General features: G+C 43.1%; 1 protein-coding gene across 10 annotated transcripts in view; it reads left to right on the top strand.

The window, feature by feature from the left end:
* The window catches only part of PPP2R5E (protein phosphatase 2 regulatory subunit B'epsilon), a 129,401-nt gene that overhangs the window by 18,874 nt on the left and 94,235 nt on the right, over window positions 1-16,292 (top strand). For 5 of the 10 annotated variants that reach the window (XM_045013981.1, XM_045013980.1, XM_045013988.1 and 2 more), the window contains exon 3: window positions 5,272-5,435. In XM_045013981.1, the coding sequence (XP_044869916.1) occupies window positions 5,279-5,435 (157 nt within the window). In that variant the 5' untranslated portion in view covers window positions 5,272-5,278. Of the gene's footprint in view, window positions 1-1,529; window positions 1,991-5,271; window positions 5,436-16,292 lie in introns of those variants that run through there. The other 5 variants (XM_045013984.1, XM_045013982.1, XM_045013979.1 and 2 more) reach the window with 3 other exon arrangements.

The raw sequence follows: 16,292 nt of genomic DNA, 5'->3' as shown, positions 1-16,292 counted from the left end.
GAGGAGCAAGTGAAGGTGGGAGAGGGAGGATGAGTACCTATATATATTAACAGTTGTTATAGCATTATACTCCCAGCTACTTTCTTGTGAAATCAGTAAAGTTTGACCTTACTTTATCATAGAATATCAGGGTTGGAAGGGACCTCAGGAGGTCATCTAGTCCAATCCCCTACTAAATCACCCCAGCCAGGGCTTTGTCAAGCCTGACCTTAAAAACCTCTAAGGAAGGAGATTCCACCACCTCCCTAGGTAACCCAGTCCAGTGCTTCACCACCCTCCTGGTGAAAAAGTTTTTCCTAGTATCCAATCTAAACCTCCCCCACTGCAACTTGAAACCATTACTCCTTGTTCTGTGAGAGCAAGGAATAACTCTGTCAAAATCATGGGGGAAACATTGCATTATATTTATAAACACGAGACATATATATTTAACTATAATATGAAAGTTATTAACTATTATTAAAAATACTCACTTTGTTGCACACATATACTTGTACCCATTTAAAAAAAACAACAATCCTTGGAAAACACCAAGCTGACTGCGCTGGGAAGCCCAGGTGCCCTGTACCATAAGATGTGGAGGGCTGGCATACATCTTATACCTGGGAGAATTCAGCAAGTGTCTTCCCCATTTTTATTTTCACAATGCAGGGAGGGGGGGGGAAGGTTGTTAATACTTTTTAAAAGCAGTTTTATTTCTTCAGTTACCGGATATAAATTCACATTTATTCAGCACCTTTCCCCCCAGTCCTTGTCCCGTACCCGGGGATGGTGGCACTACTACACAGAGAACAGCTGGGCAGCTCAGCTCACCCCACCGCCACACACGTGTGAGGCAGCGACGCTACAGGGGGAGTGGAGGGACGGAGGCAGAACATATTTATCCCGGCTGGGAACCAGCCGGACGACCCGGTTCATGGCCCTCCCCTCCAGCGCGGGGCTCGGCCAGCAGCGCCTCCCCGCAGAAGGGCTGTGGAGCGCCCCGGGGCTCCGTCGGGGAGGGCTCGGCTTTACCTGGCAGGCACCCCCTCCTCGCTCGGCGGGGGGCGGCGGGCCTTGCCCTTTCCGAAGGGGGGGGGTCTCTTTTTTCGGGGCGCGCCTTCCAGCACAGAGGCCTGGGTCTCCCCGAGCTGCAGGGCCAGGCGGGCAGCGCTACCCGGCCCGAGGCCTTGCCGGCGGCCTGCTCCCTGGGCAGGGAGAGCGGGCGAGGAGCCCCGTGAAGCACCGCCAGACCCGGGCCGGACTCCCTGCAGCACCAGCCCCTGGGCGGGGAGGGCGAGCCCAGCTCCGCCTGGCTCAGCGGTAGCGCCCGGTGGGTGCCGCTGCCCCCGTCCCGTGCGGTACCTCTGCCGGCGGCGGCGCTCCCACTTCCCGGCGGCGGCGGCGGGCGCCAATGAGGCGGCGCGTCCCGGCGGCGGCAGGCTGAGTGGGCGTGTGCGGGGGGCGGGCTGTGGGCGGCGGCGGCAGCAGGTTTGGTTGTGTGTGTGCCATGGCCGGAGCCCAGTGAGAGTGGCTGACAATAGGAGCGAGCGAGCGAGCCTGAGCGCGACCCCGACACAGCCGGGCCCCCTCGCTTCCCAGCCAGCCAGCCACCGGCAGAGGAGGCCGTCAGCGCCAGCCGCCGCGCCGCGCCCCTCGCCGCGCCCGCCCGCCCGCTCTACCGCGGCTCCTCTCCGCTCGGCCCGCGCCCGGCCGCCCCTCCGCAGGCCCCTCCGCAGGGCTCCGCCGGGAATGTGAGTGAGGCAGCAGCCATCGCAGGCAGGGGGCCGCGCCGAGCGCACGGGACTGAGCGGAGCCCGAGCAGCTGCCTGCCCCTGAACCCGCCGCCAACGCCGCCCTGCGCTGAGGAGGCCGCCGCCGCCGAGGCCTACAGGCTCCTGCAGCTGCAGGGACAGAGCCCGGCGCGCACAACGCTCCGGCCGCTGCCGCCAAGCCCGGCTCACTCCGCCTTCTCCTCCTCGGCTCCGAATTCTCTGCCAGGAGGGTCAAGGTAACTTCACCCCCAGCCCCGAGCGGGCAGCGACCCGGCCGCGGCGCGGGGGCTGGGCTGTGGGGAGAGCGGCAGGATCGGGGGGCGCTAGAGAAGATGGGGACCACGGGGCGGGGGTGGTAAAGGACAGAGTCCAGCCGGGTTACTTATCCCCTGCTGGATGGAAATGACATCCCACAACACCCGTCAGAATGCAGCTAATTACACCCCTGCTTTCACTGAGTGCTTAGTGGAGGCGCTTGCTCCTACCTAGCCGCTTGCAGTGACATCCATCGGTATTTTTACATTCACTCGCGGTTCCTCGTATTGTTGTCCCCAGCGGTGACAGTGTCTAGTGAATGTCGCTGTGCATTTACCAAAATACTTAAAAATTTCCAGTTATAAATAAACACTTTCGTATTGAGAAAGCTATAGCTATAAATGCAGTTATCCACCACTTGTGCTGCACTCAATAAATAAACTCATCTCCCCTCCCATGGAAATAATGTTTTTCAGTGCATTTAAATGATCATTTAGGAATGTGAAAAAGTGATCAGTGTTTAATGTAATGTTGTTAAGGCTGGATGTAGTCTTGTTGAATTAGAATTAGAATTTAATAATTTATAAATCAGGTGAGAGAAACTGTTAATAAATTTACAGCAGAGAAGTGTGGGTAAAGTGTCTTGCTGACAGAATGATCCTGCAGTTTGAGTGATCTGCTCTAGTCTTTGTTAATGTTGTTAGCAATTCCATTTTGAGACTGTACAAATATATCTGGATAAATGGTTAGATTTTTCCATAGTTACATGTGACAAGGAAATGAAAACATTTTTTTTAAATGAGGCAAAATAGGACTAACAAGTCTAGAATCTAAGTGTCATTTTTTGTTGATGTTTCCAGAGTCCTGCTGACATAACAGGTAACTTTTTGTGTTTGTATATTTTGAGGGACTCTTCTTCTCTACCCTTACTTAGGAATCATAAGTTGATTTGTTGAGGTGAAAGTATATATCCATTTCTCCATATAGTTTGTCTGACTTTCCCATGAATCTTGCATGGGGCCTTGATGCCATGGTGATGTTGGCATCTGTTACAGTTGGTAAATAACATCTGTTTCAAGTATAGAAGTGTGTTGCTCATAGTCTATTAAATGTAGGATGTATTATTTGGGATAATAATGGAGCCACACCTGAGGAAAAATTAAGTTGATACAATAAGAATTGTTTTTAGATGATGCTAGCTTCACTGTCCAATATCAAGGGATTCCTCTTGGTTCCTTTAAGAAGTTATGTATTTTATATTTTCAGTAGACTGTGTGCGCGCGCGCACACACACACTCTCTACTGAAAATATAAAATACATAACTTCTTAAAGGAACCAAGAGGAATCCCTTGATATTGGACAGTGAAGCTTTATATATAAGAACAAATGAAACTCTCTCAACTTAAATATGTGGAAAATTAATAGCTCTCATCTTTCTAAACATACTACTTTAAAAAAAATCATACTTATAAAGTATTTTGCATAATAAGAAAAATCCAAATAATGTTGATTTAAATTATTTATGAATCAGATCAGTCCCCAAATATTTTAACAAAATGAGGACTTCAAGGTGCACTGCAGGTTGCAAAATCATCTCCCATCAGCAATAGTAGTCCTTTAGATAATTGAATCAATGGACATTGAGTGCTCTCAGGACCTTCCAAAAACATGCTCTAAAGCCCTGATCCTGCAAACATTTACACACATTTAACTTGACTAATGTGAGTAGCCCCACTGATTAAAGTTGAACACGTGTAAGTGTTTGCTGGATCTGGGGCTAAATCTTTTTTCCTAAATGTGTTCTTTCCACTTCACTGAGAAAATTTGGTATAACTTTTTTGACTGAGAAGGTAAGCCTAGTAAAAATCAAGAATTTGGTTGTTGAATTAACCATTTTAGTATTTTCTTTTAATTTTCCAGAAGTAGCCTGGAATATGCTCCAGAAATATTAGAATGTGAAAAAGGAATGTGCAAAGAGATTTGCAATATGAAAGCTGGATATTTCTAGAGTGGAGAATAAATAAGTGACAGGTTACAGGCTTATCTACACTTTAAAGGTGGCAGTGGCGCAGCTGCATCATTACAGCATTCACTGTAGAGCTTCAGCGAAGATGATACCTACACTGATGGGAGGGCATCTCCCGTCAGAGTAGGTATTCCACCTTAACATAGCTACCGCCTCTCGGGAACAGGTGAGCCAAGACCCCCTGATGTAGCACTGTCTACTCGAGAGTTAGGTCAGTATAACTGCATCCACATGGAGGTGGATTTTCCACACGCCGAGGGATGTAGTCACATCAACATAACTTGCTAGTGTAGACCAAACCCAAGTCTAGTGAACGTTCTTTGGTTTTAAAGCTTAGCAGTATATTTTAGTGAACTCAATGTTTCCACAAAACACACACATTTCTTTATGGATAGTAAACTGAATTTTATTTCTGTTTTTAATTGTCCTAGAAAATAGTTGTGACTTTAGTATTAAAATTCATTATTATTTTTGAGCGCCTAGAAGTGTGCATGGTGCTTTGTTAAAACAAGTAAAAGATATTTTGTGACCCAAAAAGCTGATCTCGATGGATAGGTAATAGGTAATAATTGGAGATATACCAATCTCCTAGAACTGGAAGGGACCTCGAAAGGTCATCGAGTCCAGCCCCCTGCCTTCACTAGCAGGACCAATTTTTTTTTGCCCCAGATCCCTAAGTGGCCTCCTCAAGGATTGAACTCACAACCCTGGGTTTAGCAGGCCAATGCTCAAACCACTGAGCTATCCTTCCCCCACAGGTGTCTACGTATGGATCTGATCGCAGAATCAGTGCCTAAATTCAGACATGATGTAACAAGTGAGGACCATAGACAAAATGGAGAGGATGGACAATAATTACAATAGTACCATGAAGCTACACCTCTACCCCGATATAATGCAACCCGATATAACACGAATTCGGATATAACGTGGTAAAGCAGCGCTCCGGGGGGGCGGGGCTGCGTACTCCGGCGGATCAAAGCAAGTTTGATATAACGTGGTTTCACCTATAATGTGGTAAGATTTTTTGCCTCCCGAGGACAGCGTTATATAGGGGTAGAGGTGTACTTCATAAGACCTATATGTAAATTGATGAACCATCTCCCTTTGATGTCAGAAGTGGGTTTTTAGGAGAGATGTGAATGAGGAGAAGGAGGTGGCTCTTGACAAACTCATTTAATCTTTACCTGTTTTCATCCACTGGGAATGTATTTATAATGTGTGTTTCCCTTCAGTAGGGATATGTCCTCAGCACCAACCACTCCTCCGTCAGTGGATAAAGTAGACGGATTTTCTCGGAAGTCCGTCAGAAAAGCCAGACAGAAGAGGTCACAAAGCTCCTCCCAGTTTAGGTCTCAGGGCAAGCCTATTGAATTAACTCCTCTGCCTCTTCTAAAAGGTAAGGCTCAAGACCAATTATATGATTAAAACATTTTTATTTTACAGCAGACATCTAAATTCTGCTAAAAAGTATTGTTGTAACAGAAATTTGAGGGGGAATTTGGCCTGTGAGTGAGAAACAGTTCATGCCATACAAGTATTTATTAAGCTAAAAAAATTGGCATCAGTTAATATATTTAAAATGAAAACTTGCATCTATGAATGGTTATGTGTTTACTGTTTGCAATACTTGTGGAAGTTCTGAATGCTAATACTAACAGAACCATTGCTGGCAGTCTGAAGGCACACAGGCTTTTTGCACATATTTTAGGTTATCAACCTTTTAACATTTAATCCAATGTGGCAATAGTTTTTAAATGAGATGATTCATTAGCAGGTTTGAACAATATTAATTTAGCATTGAATTTCCTGATCTGCCAAGCACTTTCTGCAGGGAGCTAAGTGCTCTCAACTCCCACTGATCTTTAGTACAAGTCTGGGGGGCAGCGCAGTTTTTGGAATTATGTCCTTGCAGAGAAAAGGACCTGTGTATTTTTCATTTTCTCATTCATTCAGCCTTGCAAAACTGTTTTTGAAGAGGCTTATGTGGTCAAATGCAGATTTCTACATTTTATCATTCTCTTTGTTTACAAGCGAAGAAAATAAGTACAGTTAACTAAAGTTAATATTAGAGTTGGTCATTGTGGTAGTTGATATTGGAGTTCATAATTCTGGACATTGTCAAGGGTTAGTAGGTTTAGGCCTATCACCTTTGTATTGTTTTGCAGATATGTACATTTCCCACATCCCTTCTCTCTACCTGTCTGATACTTTTGTAATTAGTCAAAGTATTTAAATATGTAAAGGACCTGCTCTGACCAGAATCCTGCCACCCTGTTTGCTCACAAGAATGCAGTAGACACATGAAAAATACACACATATATGCATATATCAACTGAGAGAAAAACAGGTTGCCTGAATTCTTGTTAGTGGATTACTCAATGGAGTTGTCATTTATTTAACATGTCTGAGAACTTTTTTTGTGGAGCTACTAGAGTTTTTAATATCAGGAGCCAAATACTATTTTAAAAAAGTTATTTTAATGGTAGGTTAAATTTTCGGCCTGTCATCCTTGACACTTCCCTTTTGAAATACCTATGGCTCTGGTTCATAAAGAGGGACAATTTGCCCTTTGGTTAAAATGACTAAAATTTGGAAATTAAATAGATATACATTTTATATAAAAATGAGCAAACTGTTGCTGCTACTGTTATTTCTTATTTGTATTGCAGTGGTTCCTAGTGATTCATTCAAGGAAGTCACTAGGTACTTTATGCACATATAACAAAAATGTGGTCCCTACTGTCTAAGGCCCCAGCCCAGCAAACACTTACTCATGGTAGTCAAGTTAGGAATGTACGTATACCCATTGAAATCAATGAGGTTACTCATGCTGGTCAAGTTAAGAATGTGTGTAAGTGTTTGCAGGGTTGGGTCCTAACTGTAACTGCAAGAGACAATGTGTGAATCTGACAAACATGGAGCACTAAGTATTGGTGAGAGATTACGATTAGTGTAATAAGCAGTAGTAACAGTGCCCTGTCTTACAAACTGAAGATTTGATCTTGTAAGTTATTTCTCATTGATTTGATGGGGAGGCTTTCATGCTGACACAAGGGTCCACCTGTGATGATTCATTTGTGGGATTTGGACCTAATACTGCAGCTTCAGATAGGTTATATCCCTACTGAAGGGACACCATCAACTAAAATTCACACTTTTGCTAGAATATACTTTACCTATTATTGTTACCAGTAATATCCAAAATTACTAAAGCTGAAAGGAGTGAAAAATATGAATATATATTTAACTTTTACTTACCATGTGCATTGCCAACCCTTCATGTATAGTCAGTTTCACTGTTTCCCTTGGATAGGCTGTTAGGTCCCAATTCTGCAAACTCTTTGGCTTGTCTTTAACTTGAAACACAAGGATAATTCCATGGACTTCAGTAAATTTCACATTGACTTAATAATTTCCCCTTTTGTTTGTATGGTTCTCTCGAATAGGAATAAGAACATTAATAAGAGCAGGTGATTTAAGATATTGGTAGATTTTATGGATTCCTATATGGCAGGGGTGGCCAAACTTAGTAACTCTCTGAGCCACATATGACAATCTTCAGAAGTTTGAGAGCTGGGGCACGCCTGCTGGGAGCTGCTGCTTTTTCTGATGCCTGTCCATGAAGAGCTAATACCTGGGAGCTGCAGGGAAGAGCCACTGAGGGACTCCGTGGGTGCTGGAGCACCAATGGGGGAAAAAATGGTGGGAGCTCAGCACCCCCGTGGATCAGCTCCTCTCCCTCCCCCAGCGCCTCCCAAGGGGGTGTGATTCAAGCTCTCGGGGTGGGGGACCTTTAAATTGTGCCCTCTCATTCTCAGCAGGCACCAGTCATCTGTGGGAGAAGCCCCTAGCCCCACCAGCCTACTGTAGGGAAGAAGCCCAAGCTCCCTCTCCCCCGCTCCGGTCTGATAGGTGGAGAATTGGGGGGTGTTGGGGGCTCCGCAAGCCGCACCTCTACTGTGAAAGAGCTGCATGCGGCTCATGAGCCACAGTTTGACCACCCTGATAGTATAGTGTGGGTTCTGACTACCTTAGCGGCTGCCTTCTTGCCATTTAAAAGGGGCTGTTGAGAGTGTCAGAGCTGATAGTCCCCCTAGATTTGGGAGCTTGTGGGAGAGCAGTCTCAATGGAGAGACCTCATCTCTGGAATTTATATTCCCATCTCAATCCAGTAATCCAACAACACAGCTTTAATTTGTTGATCTTCAAGTCTTGTCTGTTTAATCATGAAAGAATTGGTTTTGCTTGTGTGGTGTGTGATTGTTTGTTTGTGTGGTTTTTGTTTGGAGGTTATTTTGTTTTAATTAACATTGGGTTGCCTCACACATTGTGGTGTTCTTGTAAACATATCTAGAAGTAGATCAATACGGGTACAAGCTACAAAGGAGAAGTTGGTGGGAAGAAGGTAGAAAAATATACTGTATATATATTTTAAATATCAAGCACTGAAACCTAACCAAAATGCTGCTAGACTTTCCAGACTCTTTCCAGTGCTGCCTTATACTCGTATGTGCGCTTAAGGATGCACCGAGTGGTGTACACTGAAATTGGATAGGAAAAGAATGTAGTGCACACTGTTTTTTCTGTCATTAAAAATGTGTCTAGTTTCATCAAGGAAAGCAATTGATTTCTCAGGGAAGATGAGGTACGTGACAAGTGTGAAGTTTTAAATTCAAACTAATTTGTATTACCAGGACACATGTAAAGTACTTCAGGAATAAACACTCCCCCCCACCCCATTCCATATTCTTTGATATGTTAGTGTAATTCTGTTTGCCTGCTCTTTGTTTTTTCCAAGGGCAGATCTACACTTAAAATGCTGTAGTGGCACTGCTGTAGCACTTTGAGGAAGATGCTACTACACTGACAGGAGAGCTTCTCCTATTGGCGTAATTAATCCACCTCCATGAGAGGTGGTAGCTGTGTCAATGAGAGAAGCCCTTTCATTGACATAGCGCTGTCTACACCATGGATTAGGTCAGTATAACTGCATCACCCAGGGGTGTGGATTTTTCACACTCCTGAGTGACGTAGTTATACCGATGAAAGTTTATAGTGTAGACTTGGCCTAAAACTATTTCACATTTAGGCTGACAACAAGAACTTTCTGTTCAAAGATTAATTTTAATTTTGGAAAAGTTTTACTTTGCCCAAAACAGAGGGAAAGTCCTCCTTCACCAATCGCAATAGCTTTGCCACTGCAATATTATGAAATTTATTAAGGTTCTAATACATTTATCAGATTGTTTAATACCATGGAAACTATTTCTGTAACAGCAAAAAGGAAGCACTGTATACTGAAAACGGAACATTTTGTTGCACGTTCTGTTATATATATGATTTATTGTATTGTTTTCTTTATAGGTGAAGTTTTATTATGATCTTCTTATAAAAGGCTATCTTTAGGCTAAGTGCTGAAGGTGTTACTGAGGCAAAAATCCCATCAAGTTCAATGGGAGTTTTGCCTGAGTAAGGACTGTGGGATGTGGTTTTGGTTTTTCCAAGTACAACTACATTTGATCTCTTCTTTGTCTTATCATAAGAATATTATTTATCTTCCCTCATTATTATGTCATAATCCCCAATCCTGCAACAATCACATGTATATATTATTATTATTATTATTTTATTATAATATAGTGAAAAACTTAGCTCTTACCTTAGTATTTCTGTTGATTTCATTGGGAATGGATTACTTTGCATTTATATGGTACTTTTCACTTTAGTTACTTGGAATGCTTTACAAATGTCAATACCATTAATAAGTGCCTAAGCTAGATACTTATTTCTAATGTACGGGTGGAGAAACTGGGGACACAGTGATTCAGTTACTTTCCCCGAGATCACACAGTGCAGTACTGGCACAATTGGGAATAGAGCTAGAACTCCTGACTTACAGTCCTGAGATCTCTCCATTAGACAGTCTTCTTGTATAATCATAAATATTTGGGATTTAGTTGTGCTTTTCATCCTCAAGTGCTAACTAAGATACCGGTCCTGCAATTGAATCTGCATATGTAGAACCTTGGGACCCTTTCAGAGGCTCATTGACTTTAGTGGCCTCCTTGTGGGCAGAAGGGTCCATCTACATCAGAGGTGGGCAAACTATGGCCTGTGGGCCACATCCGGCCCGCAGGACCCTCCTGCCCGGCCCCCTGAGCTCCTGCCCTGGGAGGCTAGCCCCTGGCCCCTCCCCTGCTGTTCCTCCTCCCCCGGCTATAGGTGCAATGCTCTGGGTGGCGGGCTGTGAGCTCTTGCCATGCAGCACAGCTGCAGAGCCCGGGCTGTAGTGCCACCAGCCGCTGGTGCTCCAGGCAGCGCGGTAAGGGGGCAGGGAACCAGGGAGAGTTTGGATACAGGGCAAGAGAGTTCGGGGTGGTGGTCAGGGGGCAGGGGTGTGGATAGGCGTCGGGGCTGTCAGAGGATGGGGAATGGGGGGGTTGAATGGGTGCAGGGGTCCCGGGGGGCAGTGAGGAAGGAGGGGGGTGTTGGAAGGGGTGGTGGGGGACAGTCAGGGGCAGGGGTTCTGGGGGCGGTCAGGGAGGAAGGGGTGAGTTAATAGGACAGGGTTCCCGGGAGGGGCAGTCAGGAATGAGAGGAGGGGTTGAATGGGGCGGCGGGGGGCAATCAGGTATGGGGGTTCCAGGGACGATCAGGGGACAGGGAGTGGGGGTGTATGTGGATGGGGCAGGGTTCGCGGGAGGGGGCCATCAGGGGTAGAGAAGGAGGGGGCAGGGGCCTGGCCATGCCTGCCTTTTTGGGGAGGCACAGCCTCCTCTAACCAGCCTTCCATACAATTTCCAAAACCCGATGTGGCCCTCAGGCCAAAAAGTTTGCCCGCCCCGCTCTACGTACAAGGATTATGGCCCCAATCCTGAACTCTGTGCTTTACCCCTGTGAGGCAGGCAGGTATTATCCCATGTCTTAAACTTTTACAGTTTTATTTTAAATACTTGTAAACATTACTTCATGGGTTTTCTTCAAATCTGTGGTGAAACTCCATCCATTTTCTTCCATTTTCCTGCTCTCTTGTTACTGCATGTGGATTGTTTAAATTGAATTTTTGCATTTGTATATCTGATGGTTATGGAGTGTCTGTTAAAAATGTCTTTAGCTGTCTCTAAAATTTGTGTGCTTTTGGAACATTCCATAAGTGAACTAAATTCCCTTTTTTTGAAACATTTAATATTTGTCTGTTGACTGGGTGTGCTTCTTGATCTCAAAGGCCCTATCATTCATATCAGCCTAAAAAAATAAAGCTTTGAGGCTTCTTCCATTTTAATTTATATTCTTTTTGCTGTCATGATATCTTGGATGAAAGGCTAAAAATGGAAGTTAATTGTGAGTGATGTGAAGAGTTGAACATCCACAGAAATTATGTAATTTTCTTCCGTATCTCTGGTAATGTTAAATGTGTGTGTAATTTTTTTCCTTTTATTTCATTTTCCATTATGTATTCACAGGTAAATAGGTATAGTATAATGGGATACTCCATATATTCACTGGTTTAAGTTGCTGTGTAGTGAGGAGACTGTTTTCTTCATTAGGCACTGTATTCCTTTTGAGAAGATGCTAAGATCGATTGCACCTTTCCTTTTTTAAAGTCATTGTTATTTTTAGATGAAAGGTAACTCATATTCACCCAGTCTCTTCCATCAAATCTTTGTTCTTTCTTTGGCCCATTCCTTCAAAGACTTAATTGTGTGTAACTTCACATGTGAGTAGTTCAGTTGACTCCAATGGGATGTTAATAGGAGTGTTTAAAGGATTAGGGTCTTGGTGAGTGACAGGTTAATATTGATAACCTAAACATAAGCAAATGTCCCCACTTATTACTTCATCTTTATTTTTGGGGAAGCCCTGTCCTTATCTTAGAGCAAAGATACGAGGGAACTCAATGATTGGTCAGAGGGAATAACCTCTACCCTTGTTGGCTGTCTCTAGTCTGTAGGGGAATGAATGGTGACTCCAGATACAGAAAAAGGAGCAGCATTTGCCCCTTGGTAAATTGCCTTTAACTAAGTATTAAGTAGGTCGGGTAGTAAAGATGTGTAGTCTTTTTTTTTTTTCCCCACTAGTACTTTTACAGATATCAGCTCCTGATAGGTTTTGTATCAGTGGCTTTTTCTAGTGTATACAAATTTGAAAATGTGCATGTTATCATATTTGGTTGTTTAATGAAGCAGCAGGCTTTTCAGCCTTACATAGAATGTATGAATCTCTGCCATTCTGCAGTATTCTTTGTACTATCATTGATTAGCTTTCTGTTAACGTTTGCATTGCTTGAAAGGTAATTATGATTTAATAGTCCTGTTTTTAAAAAGCCTCTTGACTTTTTTGTGCTGCGTTCTTATATTGGTATGTCTTACTATTTTTAAGTCACTATTGATTTCTTGAAAATATTGGGAAAAATTCTCCTCTCCAGTCCATGTGGTGGGTCTTAACTGTGATTTTCTTTTTAGAATATCAAGTGTGTACATATGGAGCACTCGTACTAATGTCAGTTTTGTGCATATAAGGAGCACAGTCTACTTGTGTTGGGATCTTCCTAGAGAACTGGAGAGGAGAGATGCCTTCCAAATATTTTTCAGCAATTTTAAAACAAAAAGGAGAAGTAACAGGTGTGGCTGTACAGCATTATTGTTTGTATTGCTGATTTCTTTGTGCTAGTTATTTAGTAAACACATCGGAAGAGATGGTCCCTGCCATGAGGAGCTTGCAGTGTAATTTAACATAAGTAAGGTTATGTTTATGTCACGGAGGTCATGGAAGTCAAGGAACTTCCAGAGACCTCCATGACATTCTCTGCTTCAGCCCAAGGGACGGCGGGACTCCAGAGCTAGCGGGCAGCAGGCCCCTGGCAGGGTTCCGGTGACAGACTCCTGAGGGGGTCCTCCTCAGGCTTCCAGTGACGGGCGACAGCCTCGTGCTGGGGGGTGGGGAGAGAATGCCTTGGGCTAGAGGCTCTCAGTGTCCCGTTTTCTTTTTGGGGAAATATGGTCACTCTGCAGCTCCCAGCCGCTGTAGGAGGAGGGGGAGCCCCCTGCAGCTTCCAGCTGCCACAGGCAGAGGGGAAACCCCAGCTCACAGCCACCAACCCGTGGTGGGGAAACCATGGAGCCGCAGCAGCAAAAGTCACAGACAGGTCACAGCTTCCATGAACTTTTGTTTATTGCCCATGACATGTCCGTGACTTTTACTAAAAATAACCATGACAAAATCTTAGCCTTAAACATAAGACATGGCCAGTGAGTGTGGTGATTAGTAGAGAGGAGGAGGTAACAGCAGTAGGTTAACTTGGTAATTATAAGTTAGTTTTGGGGACTGTTTGATTAATTTAAGTCTTTAAAAGTACTGAGTTATTGTAGTTTAAAAAAAATTATTTTGGCGCCTGATCTAGCTGTCGTCACTAGTTGACTGATATTTTGTAACGGGGAGGGATTGAGGGATGATATGGAAGTGTAAGATCAGTATATTCCCAGTGTTAAAATATTCACTTTCAGGACTGATCTCCCAATTAGGGAATTTAATTAAGCATTCTAATACAAAATTGTATTCAGAAAATGTCTGCTGCTGACAGTGTATGATCAGAAAGATAATTTGAAGTTGTATATTAGTTAGAGAACTGATGTTTTCAGATTTTGATTAAAACAGTGAAATGTACATAACATTTGCATTCTTAATCCCTTATCTATTTTATGATGTTTGTTGTAAACAGTAGTTAGATATAAATGTTATAGTTTAAGTTGTGGCAGGGAAACATAATTCTTAAATTACTTTTTTTCCATATGCTCAGGAACAGCTCGCAGGATAAATTGTATCTCTTGCCTTGCAGGGTACTTAAAACTAGACTGCCTTGCAATGTATTTAAAACTAGATTTAAACCAGGAAAGTGTAAGGCACGTTCTTCTGTGCCACCGAAGCCCATTTTGCCCTGGGGGAGGGGAACAACTTTAAAGGTGTCGTAAAGCTTGTGGGCATGGGTGATAAAGTACATTGTATCAGTTCTCACAGTGGAGAGATGTAAATAGTGAGGTTTCTCAAAGATCTGTACAGGGACCAGAGCTGTTCAACACATTCATAAATGATCTGGAAAAGTGGGTAAACAGTGAAGTGGCTGGAACCACCTTTTGCAGGCGATAAAAAATTACTCAGGGTACCGGCAGTTAAATTCAAAGCTGATTGTGAAGATTTACAAAGGGTTCACACTAAACAGGGTGACGGGGAGATGAGATGGCGGATGAAATTCAGTTTCGATAAATTCAAAGTAATGCATATTGGAAAAAATAATCTCAGCTATACATACAAAATGGTGGGTTCTAAATTAACTGTTACCACTCAAGAATGAGATCTTGGAGTCACTGGATAGTTCTCGCAAAACGTGTGTTCAATGTGCGGTGGCAGTCAAACAAGATTGTTAGGAACCATTATGAAAGGTATAAATAATAAAACAGAAAATTTAATGTGCCCCTATATAAATCCGTGAATATTGCATGCAGTAATGGTTGCCCCCTCGTAAAAAAGATATACTAGAATTGGAAAAGATACAGAAAAAGGCAACAAAAGTGATTAGGAGTGTGGAACAGTTTCCATATGAGGAGAGATTAAAAAGACTGGGACTTTTCAGCTTGGAAAAGAGACAACGAAGGGGGGATGTGATAGAGATCTATAAAATCATGAATTGTATTGAGAAAGTGAATAGGGAAATGTTATCTGCACCTTCACATAACACATTAATTGGTGGGAGGGGGTCACCCAATGAAATTAATAGCCAGTAGGTTTAAAACAAACATAAGAAAGTATTTGTTTACACAGTGCATAGTCAACCTGTGGAACTCATCACCATGGGATGTTGTAAAGGCCTAACGTATAACTGGGTTCAAAAAAGAATCAGTAAGTTCATGGAGAATAGGTCTATCTATGGCTATTAGCTAAGATGGTTAGGGATACAATTCCATGCTCTGCATGTCCCTAAACCTCTGATTGCCAGAAGCTGGGACTGGACGAGAGGGGATGGATTACTTGATGATTGCCTGTTCTGTTTATTCCCTCTGAGGCACCTGACATTGGCCATTGTCGGAAGATGTCGGGCTAGATGGACCATTGGTCTGACCCAGTATGGCCTTTCTTATGTTCTAAGGCAGGGGTTCTCAAACTGGGGGGTGGGACCTCTCAGGGGGTCGCAAGGTTATTACATGGGGGAGGTCATGAGCTGTCAGCTTGCACCCCAAACCCCACTTTGCCTCCAGCATTTATAATGGTGTTAAATATATAAAAACATATTTTTAATTTAAAAGGGGGGGTCACTCTCAGAGGCTTGCTATGTGAAAGAAGTCACCAGTACAAAAGTTTGAGAACCACTGCATTAAAAACACCTGAAAGATATGATGATGATTTTCTTTAAAACATTTTTTTTTTTTGGTGGGAGTATGTGTTTGAAATTTTGTCTAGGTTTTGCTGGCAAATCTTGTGGATATCTTGGAGGTATGTATTGTGAGGTCTGACAATACACCATCCACCGCCATGCAAAAGAGTGATCTCACTGCTTTGTGTCACTCCATCCTGGCCCTTTTTCTGTCACTAGGGACCTCTGCCTCATTTGCACTGTCACAGGTCAAGTTTAACCCTGGTTTGATTTCTGGATGCCAGAACTGTTGTATTTTCAGGTTTTAAAATACTTGTTGCAATCTGGTTCTTTGTGTGTGTTGCTTTCAGGGTTATGTAAGTATTGTTTTGCAGGTTATATCGTATTAGAAAGGGTACTGTGGGTTGGATATACATTTCTGTAAAATCAACTGGTATTTGGAATAGCTTGGAAATTGGGTCAGAAATGATTCAGGGTCAGGGAGATGTAATATTTCTACTTTCCTTTTATGTATAAGCTCTAAGCATCGAATGAGAATACATAAACTTCTATTTAGTTTTCTCTAGAAATTGTTTAGATTCTCTTAGGATGTTTTTAAAATTTCTGCAATATGGCTTAGATATGTTGTGAATAATCTTTTTGTAAAGAGACCGATCTCTCCAAGAAATATTGTACAGTTTTAATTTTGAACAGTTAACTCCTGTGGTTAATATGGTAGCTTATATTTTCCATTTGTTCAGTTCCATTTGTTTCCAGTTGCAAAGTCTGAAAAAACTGTTGTTACAACCAGACAAAATGTAGCCAGTACAGCAAACTTAATTTAATTGCTGGATGTTTTGAGGGCTACGTGCTGTAGATGGGAGGCTTATTATCAGAGATGTTTTCAAA

The sequence above is a fragment of the Mauremys mutica genome, chromosome 4 (assembly GCF_020497125.1).
Source record: "Mauremys mutica isolate MM-2020 ecotype Southern chromosome 4, ASM2049712v1, whole genome shotgun sequence".
Classification (NCBI taxonomy): Eukaryota; Metazoa; Chordata; order Testudines; family Geoemydidae; genus Mauremys; species Mauremys mutica.
Note: the sequence above shows the minus strand (reverse complement) of the source record. Positions and strands in the feature narration are given on the sequence as shown.